The 20,501-nt window shown below is 35.0% G+C and overlaps 4 protein-coding genes across 8 annotated transcripts; 2 read left to right on the forward strand and 2 right to left on the reverse strand.

Moving 5' to 3' along the window:
* Window positions 1–208: 208 nt before the first annotated feature.
* Window positions 209–9,994, reverse strand: LOC143354295 (FHIP family protein AGAP011705). Of its 4 annotated transcripts, XM_076788277.1 has the most exons (13): window positions 9,188–9,994; window positions 8,829–9,040; window positions 8,295–8,546; window positions 8,062–8,212; window positions 7,724–7,969; window positions 7,300–7,347; window positions 7,155–7,202; window positions 5,871–6,038; window positions 4,505–5,779; window positions 4,228–4,426; window positions 3,553–3,709; window positions 2,921–3,086; window positions 209–2,842 (listed from the first exon to the last, which is right to left on the reverse strand). In XM_076788277.1, exons 1-12 carry the CDS (start codon window positions 9,335–9,337, stop codon window positions 2,924–2,926), a joined length of 3,069 nt encoding a protein of 1,022 aa, XP_076644392.1. In that variant the 5' UTR covers window positions 9,338–9,994; the 3' UTR covers window positions 209–2,842; window positions 2,921–2,923. The 4 variants fall into 4 exon arrangements, with proteins under 4 accessions (XP_076644392.1, XP_076644391.1, XP_076644393.1 ...); XM_076788276.1 differs by having other exon boundaries at window positions 209–3,086; window positions 9,188–9,993; XM_076788278.1 differs by lacking the exon at window positions 7,300–7,347 and having other exon boundaries at window positions 209–3,086; window positions 9,188–9,993.
* Window positions 9,995–10,782: 788 nt separating this feature from the next.
* Window positions 10,783–12,208, forward strand: LOC143354296 (superoxide dismutase [Cu-Zn]-like). The gene is made up of 5 exons (XM_076788281.1): window positions 10,783–10,900; window positions 11,016–11,133; window positions 11,222–11,318; window positions 11,633–11,820; window positions 11,914–12,208. The coding sequence occupies exons 2-5, from the start codon at window positions 11,071–11,073 to the stop codon at window positions 12,022–12,024; spliced, it is 459 nt and encodes a 152-aa protein (XP_076644396.1). The 5' UTR covers window positions 10,783–10,900; window positions 11,016–11,070; the 3' UTR covers window positions 12,025–12,208.
* A 630-nt stretch (window positions 12,209–12,838) lies between these two features.
* On the forward strand, window positions 12,839–14,596 carry Pex10 (peroxisomal biogenesis factor 10). Its single transcript, XM_076788284.1, has 4 exons — window positions 12,839–13,229; window positions 13,326–13,662; window positions 13,737–13,988; window positions 14,065–14,596. The coding sequence occupies exons 2-4, from the start codon at window positions 13,378–13,380 to the stop codon at window positions 14,374–14,376; spliced, it is 849 nt and encodes a 282-aa protein (XP_076644399.1). The 5' UTR covers window positions 12,839–13,229; window positions 13,326–13,377; the 3' UTR covers window positions 14,377–14,596.
* Edtp (Egg-derived tyrosine phosphatase) lies at window positions 14,449–19,165 on the reverse strand. 2 transcript variants are annotated; one of them, XM_076788282.1, is made up of 7 exons: window positions 18,988–19,165; window positions 17,374–18,710; window positions 16,590–17,146; window positions 16,191–16,510; window positions 15,649–16,111; window positions 15,225–15,563; window positions 14,449–15,038 (listed from the first exon to the last, which is right to left on the reverse strand). In XM_076788282.1, exons 2-7 carry the CDS (start codon window positions 17,458–17,460, stop codon window positions 14,870–14,872), a joined length of 1,935 nt encoding a protein of 644 aa, XP_076644397.1. In that variant the 5' UTR covers window positions 17,461–18,710; window positions 18,988–19,165; the 3' UTR covers window positions 14,449–14,869. The 2 variants fall into 2 exon arrangements, with proteins under 2 accessions (XP_076644397.1, XP_076644398.1); XM_076788283.1 differs by lacking the exon at window positions 18,988–19,165 and having other exon boundaries at window positions 17,374–17,561; window positions 17,947–18,951.
* Between the last annotated feature and the right edge of the window lie 1,336 nt (window positions 19,166–20,501).

Raw genomic sequence — 20,501 nt, forward strand, 5'->3', positions numbered from 1 at the left:
TTAAATATATAGAGTGACAATAAAAGTTAATCCACAACTTAGCTACTCGTAAAATAATTATAATATTCATATCAAGTTTATATTCAAATTTGAATATATTAATATACTAATTAATTGCTTTTTTGCGTAGAGGTGTTAAAACATCATGCTTCAAATAAAAAAAAGTACAATCTATTGGGAATAAAAAATGGTATGCCTTCATTTGTCATAAGTTAAATTTTTGCACATTGTTTTTTATTAAAACAACTCCATTATAACACAATAATATATGCTCTATTTTATATTACATTTACAATGTACAATTCAGATGGATAACATTATAGTTTCTCAAAATTTATATGTATGTACATTATACTTTGCGTGATCCAATTTGTATAACTATAATAACTATATTATTAGAATGAAATCAATATTTAATCAACAAAAACTTACTTTGTAATTATATAATTTTTCCGTAACAAATCGATCATAGCAAAATGTACTACAATAAAAATTAGCATACTTCGAAATTAAGTAGAAATGCATGTATGCAAATTCATACAAAGAATAATATTCTTTTATGACGTAATTAAAAAATTTTATTTTGTATTTTACTGCATAATTCGTAGTTTATTATAAATAATAAACTAAATTATACAGAGAATATTTCTACATAAATATTTAAAAACACACCAATGGAGTTACATACATGCAATTCTAAATCCCTAAAATCCTCAAATAATTACAATAGACTATTTCATTCTTTTAATATATCAACAATTTTAAACATAACAGAAAAGCAAGTTAAATTAATAATAAATATTAAATATTTTTCTTCAGTAAAACGTCAAGCACATGTAGTTGTTTGAAAATACTGCATGTATTTGATGGATTATATCAAATTATAAAAGTATTTCTAAGAAATAACAGATTACATTTAAAAATTTATCGAAGCAATCACTAAACCGTTGCTATTAATAAATTATTTACTATCAACGATTTCTTGTCAGCACAAACAAATTATTAGTGTTATTATTATGTTGAAAGTTGTTAATATGATTGAATAAAATAATATCATCATGACATGCATTATAATCAAACACTTGAAGCAGTTATTAAATTATATAAAACTGATAATAATATTTAATCACACGTCATTTTTTTTCAATATTATTGCTGAGATATTTTAGATGCATTCAATATTTTTTAAACAAAACCGAAGTAAAAATATTAGAACTCGAGAAATTTACTGAGGCCCTAGTTTAATATCACATTACGGCAAGTATTTTATACTAAATATAAATCTTAAAGTGATCAAAAAATATTTTGTTCAATAAGTTCTTAACACAATATATAATCATAATATTTTTTGATGTACATTTTGCACTATCACTGCCAGTAATTGCCACTTAATTATTACAATTTATTAATAATTGCACTGATATCAATATATACATATTGATGCCTAATGTTTATTAACAAAAATTGAGCTCAATTAGTTGATGCATTAATATTTGATATGTTATTCGTACTCAGGCAAGCATTAAATATTTGTGCAATAACATTGGCAAGTATTGACTTTCAGTTTGTTATATTTTATTGCAGGTAATATTTATGTTTTTATTTTTTATGACGTGAAAATTGATTATGTTTTATGCTATGTACAATATAGGATGAATAAAATTACTGCGTAATTAGTAAAGTCGACTGATATAAAATATGAATGTCATTAAATGTATTCTATGTTATTAAATCCTTTCAACTTAGTTAGACTTACACATTAATTTTTACCTAAACGTACCTAAAAATTCATAATCTGAGGTATAAATTTATATCTACATAATATTAGATTGATGCATATGAAGTGTCATCTCTTCAAATAAAACTATAATTTATTGATTTATAAATCTAGTATAATAAAATTGGCTAATCGTTAAAAAGATATGCAGAGTAATGTAGAAATTATTTTGCGTAAATTATAACGTTCGAAAGAAACTACATATCATTGAGATTTTATTTGAGAAAATGACATCTTATTTGCGCGAACCCAACATACATATTGTGCTACTGAATCTTTAAAATCTATTTCTGTACATAAGTTGATCAATCATTGCATAAGTTTGTTCATATAATAAATTAAGTACGAATAATAAAAACAGGCATTCTAATTGTTTTATAGTATGCGCTGACGTTAAGTGTAAAATATTTTAATGTTGCATGCCTATGTATATTACTCGTTCCTTATATAAAACTAATTTTTCGTACAAATTATTTGATCGTTAAGTTGTGAAAAACATTTGGAACAATTTCCAAAATGTTAAATATATATTATAGTGTATTAATGTATTAACTTGGCACTTTTTCAATTTAAGTATATTTTTTTTAGTATCTGCGGTATGAAATCGTTGCGTCTATTTTAAGACGTACGTTATAAAAATCAATAAACCGTGTAATAATATACGTGCATTGAACAGGAAATTGCTCTAAATGTCAGTTTTTGCAATAAAATTCGGCTGACTTCGCTTATTAGCAAATTAGTACTCGGAAAACGTCTATTACAGAAAGTTTGTTACATTATACTCTTCTATTAACGCAAAATGAGAATCTGTGTGTGAGCGGCAACATTAACAGAAGTAAAATTGTATGTACAAATTCGGAGGACAATTACTCGATCTGTAATATCTATATTTGTAAAATAAAACATTGTGATTATTCTTTTTTCCTTTGCATCTGCAGTAACATTTTGTATACTATTTTTACATTTCATTGAACAATAACTCCAGGTAAAAGCAGTCTAAACAATAGAATGTGAACTTATGATTTACGAATTTAACAATATATCACATATTTACTTATGAAAACCCTGTAAAAGGGGAAAGTGTTTTAAATATTATTCTCCTATTGTCGACTAATGTTTAATTTGTAAGCATGATCATCTTACATATTACACTTTAGATTCCAAGCTATGTGTAAAGGACATAATGGCATGTTCCTGTGTAATAGCAGCTAATTCTTTTAGCCATTCGTCTAATATAACCGCGCATAACACCACATTTTGTACTGGACTTACTTCGTTTGGGGATTCCCAAGAAGTTTTCGTGTAATACCTGTTCAATTAAAAATTCTATTAATACAATTGATATTGATAAGTTAACGGTTTTTTGGAATAATTAATCTGGTATAATAACAGATTTTGGCCAAGGCTCCAATGACGAGTTCATTTTCATTAAACACATACAGGATGTTCATGCTATTACTAGCTAGCGTTTTTCGTGCAAGTAATAAACATTAAGAAAAGATGAGAAAGGAAAAAGTAATAGTGTATTATGCAAGAAACGTAATGTATTTTTTTGTCTGCACTATTTTTGTATAAAGTATTAAAAATGTTTCTTCCATTTCTGGTCTTGTATGACCTTCAAGGGATTTAAAAAAATTTGCGTACACCATTACATTGCTTGCAAAAAGCAGTATTACCTTTTCCTCTTTCATTTATTTCTAATATTTATTATTTGCACGCTGGCTAGCAATAGCATGTGAACACCCTGTATGCGATATAATTTTAGGAATATTTACCGGTATCCGGAACTATGTCCAATAACTTCTAACTGATCTTCCGATGCACCAGCTGGTTGATTAATAGCACTGACCAAACTACCTGGACCAGGATTACCACTTGATCTTCTAAGCATTTGCGTAAAGGATGATGTAAAACTCCACCTCTTGCTTTCGCCTGAAAACATAACATCTTCAGACATAACTTTTACATTTAATATTTGCGCATTGTTCACGTTTATGAATGTTTTGATGATTATACCTACATCGTTTGAATACTTCCAGAATGCAAAACAGATGTTAAGATAATACTATATTAACTTATGTAAACGTGCGCACATATGAAAAGAAATACTAATTGAAGTACAAAAGACTATATCATACTCGATTGTAATATATGAACTTTTCGATTAATTTGTTTGATATTGAATTCTTTTAATGCTTACAATCTATACGTTTTAGTTGCAAGTTTGTCCAAATCTACTTTCCAAAAAATTCAGAGGCTTGGTGTTAATAAATTCTACAAATACTGTTTCAACAATTCCTTGATTCGTGAAACCAGAAAATGCTCATAAGTTTCTGAATTTTTATACAAATGGAATTAACAATTTATTTAAAATTGCTGGTAAAAATTGGACATATCATATGTTACAACCTAATATTATATTATATAAATAATTGTATAACAAATCGTACCTCTTGAGAACGGCTCTCCACTCAAAGAATTTCTTTTAACAGGCGCAGAGTATGCGGCCGCTTCTAATGCATTTTTTCTGGCATTCACTAACTTATCTTCACGACTAATTAGAAACAATCGTGCTTGTTCTACTAATACGTCTACATTGTTATGTTGAGAGAGAAATTGATCTATCTTATGCTTTAATGAGGCAAGTACCTAAAGAACAGTATCATTTGTAAAAAAAAAACCGGCAAAGATTGATCGATTATCTTCATGTGATTTATAGTTACAAACCTGAAAAAGCGATCGGATACTGGGTTGAAACACCAGAGAATGATTTAAGAGAAACGATTGCAACAGAGGTTGCGGGTATATCGCCAATCTACTAATAAGACCAGTTAAATGTAAATTAACATATAAATTATTACTTGTCATGCACTCTAGCTTCCTTAGGAGAACGTCCAAAAATATACCGACATTAGGCTGCCCATTAAATACATCTTGACGATAAGTATCTTTACTTTGTTTAGTCGTTGTTAATTCTTCTGCCGCTGTTGAACTAGAATCCGTAACATTATGCAGAAGGATGCCACCTTCTTTGTTCAATTCGATGTCTGTTTTGTCTTGTTCGCTCGCTCTATCTTCGTTCGGTTCATTATCTGGAGTTGACTCCGACGAACCCTTGAACGCGAAACTTTCGTATCCGCTGCTTTCTCCCAACGATAAAAGCGAGTTCATCGCAGTATTAGAGTCATCAATACCACTGTCAGGTTCCTTTTTATCCGTTAACGAAATCTCCTTGGCAGAGTCTGTGATCCCAACGTCTTCGTTTAATAATTCAGCTATGTCTGCGTCCAATTTCGCTTGTTCCTCTAACGACAATCCTATACCAGCTACTTCTGCCTCCAGTTTTTCTTCTTCTTCCTTCATGTTCATCTTTTTTCCATCCAACAACGTTTGAATGTTAATTAAAATATTGTCTATCGATGAGTTTTCGGTGATGTCGCTTGAAACCGTTGACTGTTTTAATTTTTCTAATGATAAAGTCTTGGTCGCTTCAATTTTCTTCTGTGCGTGGTCTATCGACGTAGCGTCGTCTGTCAACGTTGTCTCACTACCGGTAGTACTTTGATTTGGCAGCTCTCCGTTATACTGATATGACCAATTGGAGCAAGCGATGCGGCAAGCTCTTATTTTTTGCCGAGCATCGCATAGATATGCATGATAATTTCCATACAAACTGTCCGATATCCTTGCACCGTAATTTATAGACGCATACAATGATTTGAACGACTCGGACGTGGCGTTTGAATTTTTCTCCTGAGTGGTGTTGTTAGGTAAAGAATTGAATTGAGAATTTACAGATGCAAGCGGTGAACAACACGATGGTGTCAATGACAAAAACTTCTCAGCAGCACGGCCGAACGGATCTACGTCTCTCAATCTTCTACGCTGGGAGAGCATCACATGAGAACAAGGACTCAACGCAGCCAGGCACAGTTCCAACATTACATCTTCGCAATTCAAGTTGACCAAAGTTTCAAACAGTGCCAGGGTAACAATGCATAACTGAAATAAAAGAATGTTACAAGAAAGTTTTAACTTAACTGTTAACTGTTAACAATACTGTTGGTGGCATTTCTCAATATTGCTAACATACCCTTGATCTCGATGATATCCTTTGAATAAGAGTGTCTAGTATTCTGTACTCATCGTAATTGTCTTCTAGGAGAAATCGCACAAGCGATCGTAGAAGACCAGGTTCGGTTACAGATCGAAGAAATAAGTCAAAGTAAGCTGTAGCTGCAACTAATTCATCCACAGTTGTCTGTAATAATAAGAGATTAGTCATCCATAACGTTGTACAAATTCATACGAGATAATTATGTCTTTAAAGAAATGTTAAAAAACATTTAAAAAGTTTAGTTTAACATATTAGAAATTTTTATTTAAGAAAACAAGCTTGTTAATAAATTAATCATTAGAATTATGAACTGATATATTTCAGGTATTAATACAACATAATATACAAAGGTTTTATTTTGTGGTAAAAGAAGGATATTAGTCTGTAAGAAATATGCGAGAAGTTAATTAATTCAATGAAAAACGAACACACACTGCACTTTGTTAACTTGAAGTAATTTTGAAATAACAACATGATTTGGAATTTTGTTTAAGCGTAACATCTGGACACAGTGGTTCAATATTTCGTACCTTACAATGAGTGATGCTACAGAAAGTAGTATAAATTCAAGGTGACCAAACTACGCTCTATAATCTTAGCATATATTAGACATACGGGTCTCGAGTATTCTAATTTGCAATAAAAAATATCTTTTATAATGATAAGGTTTGGTCACCATTGATATACATCTTGTACCATAATATGATTGTATTACACATATCTACAATTAAGAATGGCAGGAACAGCCAACATAAGTACTATTTATATTAGGTGAATAACACAGCATTTTTTTACAATGTCAAAAGCAAGAAAAATGATAAATATTACAATTTTTATGAATTATGACTGAAATGTATGAAAAACATACTTGTAGCTCATGAACGACATATTCTCATAATAATTATACGAAGAGAGAAATTGAAAATATATTACAAAAACATGGATCTTTTTTCTATTATGAAATGATTACATTTAAACTTTTAAGAATGTCATTTGAATATATGCAGTTCATAAGTTACTGTAATTGTTAAATGTACTTGCAATGTGTAGAGTTAAGCATAGTATTTCAGTAAAAGCTTAAATATTCCTTAATTAATTCTCATTATATATACGTTTAATATATTTTCACAATTAGACATGTCTTCATTATTAAATGAAAAATATATCTTTACATGCATGCAGAATTCTTTCATTTATGCTTTACTGAAATTCTATTTGCTGTACTAAATTGTCACACTAATTAATATGTTTTGTACTAACCCAATGTTCTTGTTCATCTAGTTGGTCTATGGTCAAACCAAGAGAATCCTAAATACCATAAAAATGTCATTGGACTGTCACCAAAACCATATTACAATATAAACGATTGGAATGTTATGGATTAGCCATGAAAATTTAGATTTACCATCACCATACTGACAATGCGATATGCGTTTGGCAACATATATTGCAACTAAGACAGTAAACAAATATGTTCCTATAAAAGTCGATTCGATAAAAATTCTTTGAAAGTGTATATGTTATTTAGTAAATATTTTAAATCAATAGATGTGAAAAATTGATCTATCTACCATTTCTATAAAAAAATATGAAAAAATTAGTCAAGAACGTTTTAAATTTTAATGAATATCTTGTAAATACCTTCTTTCACCACATGCAAATAGAATATAAAAAGATTGCCTGTAAATATGAACTATAATAACACCCTTTATAATTGCACCATAGTAACTTTTGCATATGTAATTACTTATATCCCTTAAAATACGTATTACAAAAATATGTATGTGTTTCTTATTAAAGCAAACAATACAAAATATGTAAATACTGACCTGTAACAAAGCTGGTCCCATTACAGGTACCAAAAAACCATGATATAGAAATTCCAATAAATGTTTTTGAACCATAGGATGTGCAACTTGTGCAACAGCATTACAAAATTCCAAAGAATTCATTAAATGCATTAATGCTGGTAAATCATTAACATCATCTGGTGTCAATCTATACCAATCGCTTGTCTCAATATCTAACTTTCTAGGCAGTAGTGAATACAGCCCACTCAAACCTGTTGCTAACACCTGATTGAATAAAATTTGTATTACATGTTTTATGTGACAAAACTTTCAGATACTATTTATGAACTGATTTAATTTTTGTAAACAGTACATACAGGACATATATTAGAATGATCTGCAATATACACTCCAACTTCATCATTTTTCTTGGAAAGTGACATGCAAAGTAACATGGCATCACGTGCTTGCTGTCCCACACCACCTTCTCTATGTACATGTGGTATCAATAATGTGAAAATAATAAATCTGAAAAAGTACATCCATATTAAAAACGATTGGAAGTATATTGATAAACATTTTTAAAAAGGAATATGCATATTCTACCAACTTGTTTTTCCCTACTGCTGTTGGATGGAAAAATAAATCGAGTAATGCCATGTTCTGCATTAAAGTGACACATAATTGATTTAATAACACTACCAGTTTCTTCTCTACTTCTAATGGCATTATATCATTTGCGCAATCCTCGAGCAATCGTAACAATGGTCTGGCGACTGGTTCATGGGCAAGAAGAATACTACTATGTGATACTAGAAGTTCATAGAGTTTTAATTGTTCCAAACGTACAGCATTGTTAAATCTGAAATGACAATCCACATTTAAAACTAAAATACTATTAGAACTCGTTTAACACGTTAAATGCCAAGCCCATTTTCCTTGACTTTCCATTTACGTCATACTCTACTGTCAAGTGGAGAGAGCCGTGCATAAATAAAAACTGGCGCAGCAGTGTAGCATGAACGTAAAGTCTACTGCTGGTCCGTAGAGACCAACTATAACATGTAACGTGTTAACAGAAAATAGAATAGAACACTAGAACTTATTTAATTCTTCCTATGCATACTATTTAAAAAATTGCTACCTTCCGGTATGTACACTCCAGTCATACAGCTTACAAAGAAGGTTTTCACTTAACAAATATTCCAAACAAGGAGAGTGGGTCGCTGTTGTAGATTGCCGAAAATTATTAGAAGTCCTTGTGTCTCGTAACTCCAGTATTAAAAGTGTCACCATATGATCTATGTGATTGACAACCCCAAGAACATCATCCTGGTTTGGTATTCCCTTCGGAGGCTGTACAAATTCAATGATGTATTTAGTTTCAATCGTATTGTCATTCTCCTCATTTATGAAAGAATTAAACGAGAAAAAAAACATACAGTATGTAGCATCGTTTGAAACACTTTCTAATTTTACTAAAACTTTGAAAATTGAACTCACAGATGTGTGCAAAATGATTTCATAAGCTTGCTGCCAATGTTTACAGAAACTGTCATAGCATGCCGACGGATCAGCATCTTTTGGTGGAGAGTCTCTCGATCGTTGCTTGCTGAAACTAGTCCTCAGCGGACTATTTCTTAACCAGCTCATTTTTCAGTTTATATTTTAACCACTTTCACGTTCGTCAGAAGCCTGATTTCGCGCATCCTTCCTCTTTAAAGTGCACCCTATCGTTAGTAACTACGAAAACAGGGTACCCTTATACTTTCCGCCAACAGTTCAGCTAACCAAGTTTCCTGTCAAAATTGTTCTACTTATCGTGGTAATCGTCCTCCTACACGGCAAGGACAAAGAGATAATACAAATCGCATATTTATTAAGCGACTTGCGCATTACTAATGCTCTAACTGACGCCTGTTATCGGGCACGTAGTCGGAAACATTTCGTATGTTTGATAACCGAGTCCACAGTCACTCGTAATAACAAGGTAACCCATTTTTAGGGAATCGCCATATTCATTCTATGTATGTACATAGATGCGAATATAATCATGGTATTTTTTCGTTTCTCATGTTATTTGCTTTGTTATTTTCATTCATGATCCATTTTTATTTATATTTTCCGTCATGAGACGTGACAACCGATGTACAGTTTAGTTACAAAAATAAACTGTACTTTTTCATTTATTATATCAAATATAGAATTTGCATTTTATCTTGCGTAACACTTCTCCATCCCACTCTTGTCTCCTGAAAGATGCTATGAAAAACAGCATTCTCACCTATGATCGAGATCCTGTGACCGTAGACTACAGCGCCACGATTGCAAAAACAAAAATCTGCAATTCAAACAAAAGATGGGATACGGAAGTAGATATTTACATATGTAGATATTTACTCGTTTTAACGCCTGGATCACTTTCTTGTTTACACTTTTATACATATATAAAGTTATTTAACATATATAGAGTGAATGATAGGAACGTGCACTAAGACTTTTGTTATTGTTTCAGTTTTACAATTTCAATATTTAATAAACTGAACCTTAAGGATAATTCATAATAAATTGATACAGGCAGAGAGTAAATGAGTCCAGGCTAAAAAGTTGATGCAGGTTCTGTTCCAGGCTAACAAGATGATGCAGGATCTGTTCCAGGCTAAAAAGATGATGCAGAAAAGTGGGGACAGTAAAATCCCGAGTGTGAGCACTCTCATTTCGTGTGGTAACATAACAAGAGCAAATTACATGTAACAATATGTAACGAACAAACGAGATTACCGTTCTCTACCATGTTGTATTTCAAATATTGCCGCGCTTTCCACGTTTCCAATTTCCCGCGTACACTTTCTTTATTCAAAAGACCAATGTGAAGAACAGAGATGTCAACTTGCAGAAGGGGCACTACTGTCTTTTTATAGGTCGAATATTTCAGAATTAGAAATAGCAAAAATTTCGACAGGAGTTTCGTCTCTCTACAACTGCATCTCTTTATCATAGGATATACGAATTAATGTTTAAAATCTATAACAATTAGCATAAAGTGAGCTGAAGTGAACGCTACCTCGAGTTCGCTATAGAAACGAAACCTTTTAATTCCTCTTTTCATGAAGGCTGTGCGATCGTGTGCAATTTCTGCTCGCAGCCTTGGTTTTCGTAAATCAATGGTCCATTGATCGTAACTTCGTGCGATACGCCATTGCGTTCAAATAAACGGTAAGGTCACTGTTTTATCTGGTCAAGTGCTTGTTACGCAGTACGCCAATGTGTTTGCGCCCGTGATTCAGCAAAACGATAATTACATTCTGTAATTCGCCGGTAACTGTTGCAGGAAAGATACATTCAGCTAGTGTTCATCGTTCCGATCGGTTGCGAATCCTCTGACGATGGTTAAAGCCGTGTGCGTTCTTCAAGGCGATGCCAAAGGCACCCTATTCTTCGAACAAGCGGTAAGCAATTGTTCGTGAATGTTCGATGTGTATTTTACCGTTTTATCCATTTTATAATCTATATCCATAATATATAATTGTTATATAGGATAATTCATGTGCAGTGAAGGTCACCGGCTCGGTTAGCGGCTTGCAAAAAGGGCTACATGGTTTTCATATTCACGAATTCGGTGATAATACTAACGGTATGCTTCATTTATATAATGCGCGTTTCTTTATAGAAATGTAGTCGAACAATTCTAAATGTGGTAATTGAATAAAACACGTATTTGCATAGATTCAAGAATCAATTACATGCGTGACATAAAAGTTGCTTAATTTAGAGGTCAACAGATCATGACCCTCTGACTCTGACTTTGAGAGTCCTTGAATCTGTTTGAGTATTGTTTTTTAAATTAATTTGTTTGACATGTACATGCATCATGTTAATTGTTTTAACAAATGAAGCTGACTGCTTTCAAAATTGTTCTGTTTTCGAAATTGTATTAAAATTCAACAGGATGTACTAGCGCCGGCCCTCACTTTAATCCATTGGGAAAAGAACATGGTGGACCCCAGGCAGATGTCCGTCATGTTGGAGATTTAGGAAATGTTGAAGCCGGAGCCGATGGTGTTGCCAATGTTAACATTACTGATAAGTTGATCCAGCTTAAAGGAGAATACAGCATAATTGGCAGGACTCTTGTGGTAAGATGATACATTAAAGTCAGAAAGGCTTTTATCAATCAATTTTATTTTGTATGCATTTACGTATATCCATTGTTTCTTTCTTTGTAACAGGTCCATGCTGATCCAGATGATCTTGGCAAAGGTGGTCACGAATTATCAAAAACCACAGGAAATGCTGGTGCTCGCCTTGCTTGTGGTGTGGTAGGCATTGCCAAAGCCTAAATCTACATATTCTGATACAATAATGAAATGAACGTACCCATTAGGCGTTTGCAGTTAAAGTATGAGTTCAAATATCATTCCTAATTTCCTGTAATAGGAGTCTGTTATGTATCTTATGTATCTTATGATCTTTGGTACACTGATGTTGACAACAATAAAATATATAATATAATTTATTTCTAAATTGTTATACAATATCTTTTCAAACATACTTCCTTAAGTACTAAGGCTGCTCGATGAATTACTCGAATATTATTAAATTTATTTTAAAAACCAATATTGATATACTGTAAAAGATAATACCCTATGAAATAAACAAATGCGTTTCATATCTTTTACATGACTTCACAGAATATAATCATTATCCCATGATAATTATATCTTACGTTTGAGATAACCTTCTTTACAATAATGCTATTTAATACTATCGTCATTTTTTCAAGGTCAATATTTATTTTGGACATAATAAATTGTATAGAAAATATCGCGTGTTCTTAATTTAGTCTTTCAAATACTGCGGCCAAAAATTTCGTCATACATTCATATATATTTGGTTATTAACTATCATTAATATAAACGTATAAATAAACGTGTGCGTATTATGTCACCGTAGGTGACTGGCGTACTTCTACATCTCATCTGTGATATTGGTTCCACAATATTAGTTCCGAGCGATACGGTAGGATGTGACACAAAAATGGTAAGGGGACTCTAGACAGAGTGGACTCTGACTCTAGATGACTCTAGAGCCCCGCGGAGGTGAGACAAAAAAATACATTGGGTAATTGGTCTACTTCTGTACCTCGTCTGTGGCGTGAGCACTCTGATTTCCTCTCTACTCTCTTCTTTCTGCTTTCGCTATTTTCAACACTAGATGGCGCCACGGCGTACATCGTCCGCTCTATTTTACATGAGAAAAATATAAATAATTATTAATCATTTTTGTTACCTGCCGTTTCACAGCATTAATATAGGGAACAATAACAAACAATTCAGTTCAATACGATAATATTTTATTTATAATATTTTACTTTTTTATTGTGACGTGTTTATCGTTGTTGCATTCGTAGTCGTTCGGTTAAGTAGCCGAATATTAATTTAATGAAAGAGAAAAGAAAACTCTGGATTAACCAAGGATTATTTTCTCTGCAGTCGTAACAGCAATTTCATACGGAAAGGCGTTCTAATTGTCTTGCACACTTAAGGTTATGTTTGCCTTATCTTAAAGTGTACATATTGTCCATTTATTTTCAGTATAATCCTTGTAATAGCCGGGATATTGTTTTGTTAACAATATATAGATTACGGCAGTATGCGCGAAATGATTGCTTAAATAGAAAACTGTTGACGAAGATGGAGGTGAGACATCATAGAAAATTGAAATGTGCGAGCGAGGCAGAAATTTTGCGATCGCATCAGAGAGACGATGATTTTATTAAACACTTGCGAGAAAAGGTCATCGATCTTTTACAAATCGTGGGAAGGCGAACGGGTACTTTGCCCTTTATCCAATCGGATGTACCGTTTAAATTGCTTTACTTCTTCTTTACATCGGGAATGGGAAACCAAACATTAGGCGAAGAGTACACAGGAATTGTACAAGCCGACTTAGAAGCCCGCAAAGTCCCATCGCTGTTTGTACGTAGCGATCGCGTAGATGTGAAACACATTATTGTATTATTATTAATTTTTGGCATTTGCTTCTTATACAGGCAAGACTAGTATCAGTCATTTTAGAATGCTTCGGAGAGAAAGCATTGTTAAAAATACTAAGGAGACTACAGTCTAAAATTAATCATCCTCACAGCGAACTGACTCCTGCTGCTGTTACATTTTTAAATGTACTCGTAGCAAAACTATCTAGTATGATCCCTATTTTTATATTAATTCACAAGGGACTTTTTTATGTGTATGGTCGATACTATAGTTTGGGAAAAAGAGTAACAGGGATCGATTATGCTAAGGTAACAAGCGTAAAAGACATTTCTTTTCGAAATCCAATTTGTCCGCTCTGTACAATTTTGTTTTGAATTCAATTAGGTATACGGACGTCGTCCAACCGATAGTATCAGCTGGGGATTAAGATTACTGGGAATCGCTACATTGGCGCAATGCGCGTTGAAAATTTGGCAGGACAACGACAACAGAAATTATATCGAGAAACCTATCGCGACCGACGAAAAGAGCAAAACTTGTCAATTATGTCTGGAGAAAGCACCGACAACAGCTACCCCCTGTGGTCATATGTTTTGTTGGTTTTGCATCGCAGACTGGTTAAACTCCAAATCGCAATGCCCTATGTGCAGAGAGTACGTGAAATCTTCCAGAATCGTACGTGTGTTGAATTTGTAGTTTTCCAGGAATTCGGTAGCTTCCTTTTTATTGAGATAAGTAACGAATCAAGGGTGAAATGATCTACTAGAATTATTTTCGTACACTGTAACATTCTTATAATTCTCCTTAAAATTCTAATTACTACGCATCTGTGCTAGCGTTAATTTCATACAGACGGTAGTAAAAAGTATACATATATGTACGTGATAAATATAAAGAAAGAACAAGTGAACACACACCTATTTACATACATATATACATGTAAATATATATATATATATAAATATATATACATATACATATACATATAATATATATACAAAAATATCAAATTTTTATTCATATCGAGCGTACAACACGCTTTATCTTGTATAACAATGTGTTATTCACATAAACGATAATGTACAATTGTTTCATTCTCATTGAATAGCGTTCTTATAAAATTCTGAATTGAATCAAGGAATCAACAACAACGAACCGATGATCGCGGGGAAACCAATGATGTTTATAGTCACAACGATGTGCGTTGAACGGAAAGGATTCCTACTTTTTCGGCAAAATTACCGAGTAGCTGGCCGAAGCCGCTCGATTCGGAGTTATCTTTCATTCGAAATCCGACAGTATGGCTGTAAGCGTTATAAAATATTCTTCTTAAACACTGTAACTTTTCCCTGCGAGATCTAAAACGAGAAACGTAACATAAATGTAGGATTCGTGTTCGTATTGGTATTCAAGAAAGAAAAAATCGAAAATAATCTTTCTCGTTGATAGACTAGCGGACCTTTATGCAGATTTAAATTTTCCATTTGAATGAAAATTCAATTGTATAAAAGTGCACAAAGTTCCACGATCTACTCATTACTCACTGTGCCAACGACGAGCACGCCTCGTCCTCGATGATCGTGGTACTCGATTCTTGGGACGCGTGTCCTGTACAAGTTTCGCAAAGTGGTTTGCAAGCTAAACCAGAAGACGTTAGTCCATCTGTGACGGGAGCATTGGCAGTCGTGGAACCACGCAAACTGCCGGTCCCTGATATCATCTGCCAGGAACCACCAGACGACGAAGATTCGTTTCGTTGTCGAAGACGTCCGGGAACAGGAACTGCTACGGGAGAAGTTCTATTTGGAGGAAGAGGGGACCGTGATCCATGAGCGATGCCTTCCTTGTTCGGCGATGGATAAAAAGACCATGGTACAACGTTCCTGAAAAAATCAAACAATCATGTTAGGATGAGTATATTGAGACAGTTTTAGAGAATCAATCGGACTCGGAGAATTCTCAACGAACCCATTGCTATGACAATCGTCTTGACTATCCGTGGAAGCACAGTGAAACACCGCTGGTGGATTATTATCTTGACTATCCCTGCTGTTCTGACTAACAGAGCTACACCAACTATTCAGACTTAAGTTGGAGCTGACCGAGCTCAGCGTTACTACCGATTCACTATCGAACATAACATTGTCTAACTGCGAGTCACTGTCGTTGCGTAGAACAGTATGTCTGGACCTATTGTGGCGCGGATGAATACTGAACTCTTCGTCGTGGATGTGCTTCAGAAAGTAAAAGCAGAAGAAAAATATCTCTTCTCCTTTGCTCAGTCGGTCCTCCAAGTCGTGACCGAATAACATCCAGTCGTATGCTATTGTGTAGTAAAGAATTTGATAGGCATTCAGCGATGTGTGTATTGCACCGTCAGCCCATAAACTTATCCTTAACAACGAAATAAATAACGGTGTGCGATCCCATCCTGAAAATGGTAAAACAACTGGTTAGTTCTAGTTGAAGCAGAACCCTGTTTATTAGTTATACAGAAGGAAACAACCTACCGGAAATACAATGTATCAGTATTCCATTGCTACTATCGCTCAAGTATCTTAATATCAGTTTTAAATAATTTTGAGTTAGCTTGACTAGATCCCAGACTTGGTATTGTTCCCAATTGATCCGTAACTGAGTAGAAATTGTATCTTCAGGCACTCCAATCTGCGCATCTACGTGAGTCTGAGACCAATCGAACACTAAACCCTTAGCCAGATAATCGTTCTCTCTAAACTCCCTGAAGAATTCACATCCAGGATATGGCAGTGAAATTAGGGTGAAATCCGAGTACCTCTTCTCTTTGTCTACTTTCTCGGAGGAAGTCACACTGTGTAGAAAAAAGAAATAAAATTAGAGTTGTTCACTCGACTGACAAGAAGTAAACGTAAACGGGATGATTTTCTTACTTCATTCCAAATTTAACTTTTTTCTTCTCGACCATGAAATCGATGATAGTCCCCACGTTAAGTGTTTTCAGGAGTTTGATATCTTGATGTCTAACTTTATCGAACAATTGCCAGTCGCTAAGTACAGAGTCACCACCTCGTGCTTCGTCTACTTGTTGTTGAATAGAGACTACTCCTTCGCTACCGGCAAACAAATAATCTAGCCCGGATCTACCATAAATTTCAGGACCGCCGGACAATGTAGCCGATCTACAAACGTGTCTTCCTTTATACAATATTACTGGCAGTGGAAATCTTGAACGACACCTGGCGAATCTTGCACTCTTTATCAATTCCTTTAATTTATTCGGGTCGTACATGCTTTCGTATATAGTTTCTGTTGTCCGTGGCAGTGGTGGTGGCGTGTCGCACATATTTGGATTTCTATACTTCTCATATTCTAGAATGACAAGGTGGCTAGGATAATGCGCACTGAGATCACCTCCATTATTGTTTATTATAGAGTGAGTATAATCCAAGTCAGTGAGTAGCAGACATCTTTGCATAATTGCTTGGCTCTGAAACAATAATATCCTTTATACTTGTAAAAATATGGTATACATGTATCGTTCGTCCATGAAAAGAAGGCACATAGCAGGACATAAATCCCTACAAGCTTTCATGCGGCTTCTTTTCGCGGAAGAATGATAGAGAAACAATAAAGATTAATCTATCGATATAATCAAACATGTTTGCTCTTAATTGTTTCTCTACCGTTAATTATCCATTAGAAAAAGTAAATTACCGTACTATCCGCATCCTTAGCTCGATAAGTGTTCTTTGAGAAGTATATAAGAAGTTTTTGTAAATCTTGAATAGTAATTTCTGTCATGATTGCAATAAATTTCCACAGCTTACTATATCGAAAACTTAACTAATAGCCAACGTTTCTTTCAGGGAGGTCCTAAATTTCTGTAGTTTTCATGGAAATGCCTACGAAGCATCAACCGTGGTCAATGTCTTGCATACGAAAGGAATGGCACAAACACTGTATTTAAATTAAACTGCAGAACATCACAGCTTAACATCTGTTAAATTCTATTTTCCACAAGTTGCTTTTAAGCGTAGACAACAGAATATTTAATACAAAACACGGTAAGGTTATAGGTATTTCAGAACACTTTTCAATATCGATCGAACAGCAAAACTCTTGCGTAAAACAATTTTATCTTATTCTCGACGCATCGAATGAAACATACTAAAGAAATAAAGTACCGATAAACGAGTAATTTGCAACCGCATACTGTTTTGATAGCACCATACTTGAAAGAGTAAATAAATGTTGCTTTCAATTCTTATTTAATGCTAATAAACTCACGCTCAAGTAGAATAATAAATAAAGCTGTTATAATTTAGTACGACGATGGTAAAACTTCCGCTTGACTCTTCCTTGTGAAATTTCATGGGATGTGAGAAACCAATTTGAAAAGAAAAAGAAAACTTGTCCGCTGGACGTTTGAGCAATAACCTTCAGGTCAACGGTTACGGTATGACAACCTGGTTCAAGTCATGCACGCCGCTTTCATTGTTATGTTATGAACACATGAGAGCCACGTCTGAAGAAATTCGTAAGAGTTCTATCGGACGATGATCGACCGTGAAATCGGAGAGTTTCTTGCGGTAGATATCCATGTCTATCTCATCGCACGCCGATGTGAACGATAATCCAACGGGATAACCTAGACATCACTCCCGAGAAAATAGATCTTCCGTTGCACGCGGTAATTCGAATCTGTCCCAAACACACTGTCATCCTCTTTCCCCTCGTTGCACAGGTCCCAACGAGTGTTTACGCCATGAAATCTGTTATGTCTGTTTATCAACGTTTCCGCGTCGTGCTCTAAAGGTCGCCTCCCGTTTAAAGGACAGTGGTGTCTCGTGTCCCTCTTCTTGAATCTCTCGTTGGCCGTTGGTGCTTCGTCGCGACCTGCACACCACGTCCACGGTTTTCGGTGGTTGTTTCTCAGCCACGCGGTCACGAACACGGCTCAATAATCTCTCGGACACGAGCCGAACAACTATCCACTTCCTTTTTCTTCTCTCCCGTAATGCTGCACCAGCAGAACGCGTTGTACCAGTTGCCTGCCAGGACGAAAGTACGGAGTGAAACGCGGCGTAGAAAGATAACCTATTTTTGCAATGTGGAGAACGCGTGCTTCGCTCCGATGGTATCGCGAGATTTTCGCGACATTCAAGAAACGCGTCGGTGCAACGTTTTTACATCGCCGCACCGATTCGAATGCGGGAAATTCGTTGAAATATTATTCCGAACAATTTGCGGATATTTTTGCCGATTTTTCTTCTTTATTGTAGAGCGAGCAATGAAATAAGAATTAGTATTTAGAAAATTATGAATTACCTATGCATGTATTTTGCCATACAGACGCGTTAGAGCAAAATTGCGAAGTGTCCGTATCAGGAATATAGCGTACGCATCGATTTCGTTAGTTTGTCAAGAATGTACGGGGTACTTCAGACCTCTTCGCCTAACGAAGAGCACGTTTGCAAGTGCGAAACGTCGCGTGAGACAATACTCCCGGGAATCTATTTTAGGTTTCTCATATTTTTTCGCATTCCCTCGTGCACAGCTCGAAATCGCAGTACGCTGCGATAAAAATATTTCGGACGATATCACGGCTCTTCCTATGCTGCAACATACTTTCGCCGCTAATACCTGTTAATTTTTTAAATATTCGATGATCAACCGTCTCGAGAAGTCGATAATATTTTTGCAAACTATAGCTCGTCGATATTTAAAAATCGTTCCTTGCTTCCATTTTTCATTACTGGAATAGAATAATTAATTTGTCCGAGTTTATGAAATTATTGTCGTAGATATAGTTCGAATTGAAATCCGACAAATTTCAATGTTTTTCTCGTCGAGGAAAACTGGAGCGAAAATTTTGTTTTCGACTAAGAAAATAAAATTTGTTTCGCAAGAGTCGAAGTATTGCCAGTGATCCTCAAGGCCAACGATTGCTTGGCTTCTACGGCTAAGGGGTTAAATCAGTAGCAATCCTGTGCAATTGTTCTTGTAAAAGATTGAGGTTGAGGAAAAATTAGGAATGCGATCTTTATTATACAAGCATCAAGGAATGTTCATGTATTTTTCTTTAGTTTTACAAAATGGCTGAAATCTTGTTCGTAGTGCAGCACCGATTTGCCGACTCTTTCCCCGATGGTGTTGATTAGGTTTCAAATTTCAACTGGAAAAAGAAACACTTGGAAGTTGTACGCTTTCATTTGTCATTCTGCAAAAGTCAGAAGAATGTTCTATTAGTCGTTCCTAGTTCCTTGGGAAATGCTACGCGGAAATGAAAAAACTAACAAAATAGAAAAGAGAGATGCAAAAGTATGATCGTTCGAGTTATTGACGCGGGAAAGAACGCGATGCGGCGAAGTTTGGCGGATGTGCGTGCAGATGGCGCTGATTTGCCGACGATCCCTCCAGTTCCAGGGCGCAGGCGAGGCGCATGCGCGGCTCGTGGGGGTATTTCTGGACAAACGATCCAGTGGAATTGGAACGGGAACGGTCGTGAACCGGGACTGGCGCAAGTACGAGCACGAGCACGAGCATGAGAGGTGGCACGAGTCGCAAGATGGCGAGTACGCGATGAAACGGTGCTGCGTCGTCGATGGATCATTGTGTATTTTCTTCGGACAGGCTGTCCGTTCTGTGTGATAATCGCGTTGATATGGGGCCGGGCCGGTTTTTGCGAGTGCCGCGTGCTGATATACGAGTCGAACGCGGTTGGTGATTACCGTGATCGGCGTGTAAAAGCTATTCGATTCGTCTTGGTTCACGGGGCGAAGCTGCTGGCCATCGAACGAACACAGGGCACCGGGGTAAACGCGCGCGCGCGCGTGCGTGCG

This window comes from Halictus rubicundus, chromosome 5 (genome assembly GCF_050948215.1).
Source record: "Halictus rubicundus isolate RS-2024b chromosome 5, iyHalRubi1_principal, whole genome shotgun sequence".
In the NCBI taxonomy this organism is placed as follows: domain Eukaryota; kingdom Metazoa; phylum Arthropoda; class Insecta; order Hymenoptera; family Halictidae; genus Halictus; species Halictus rubicundus.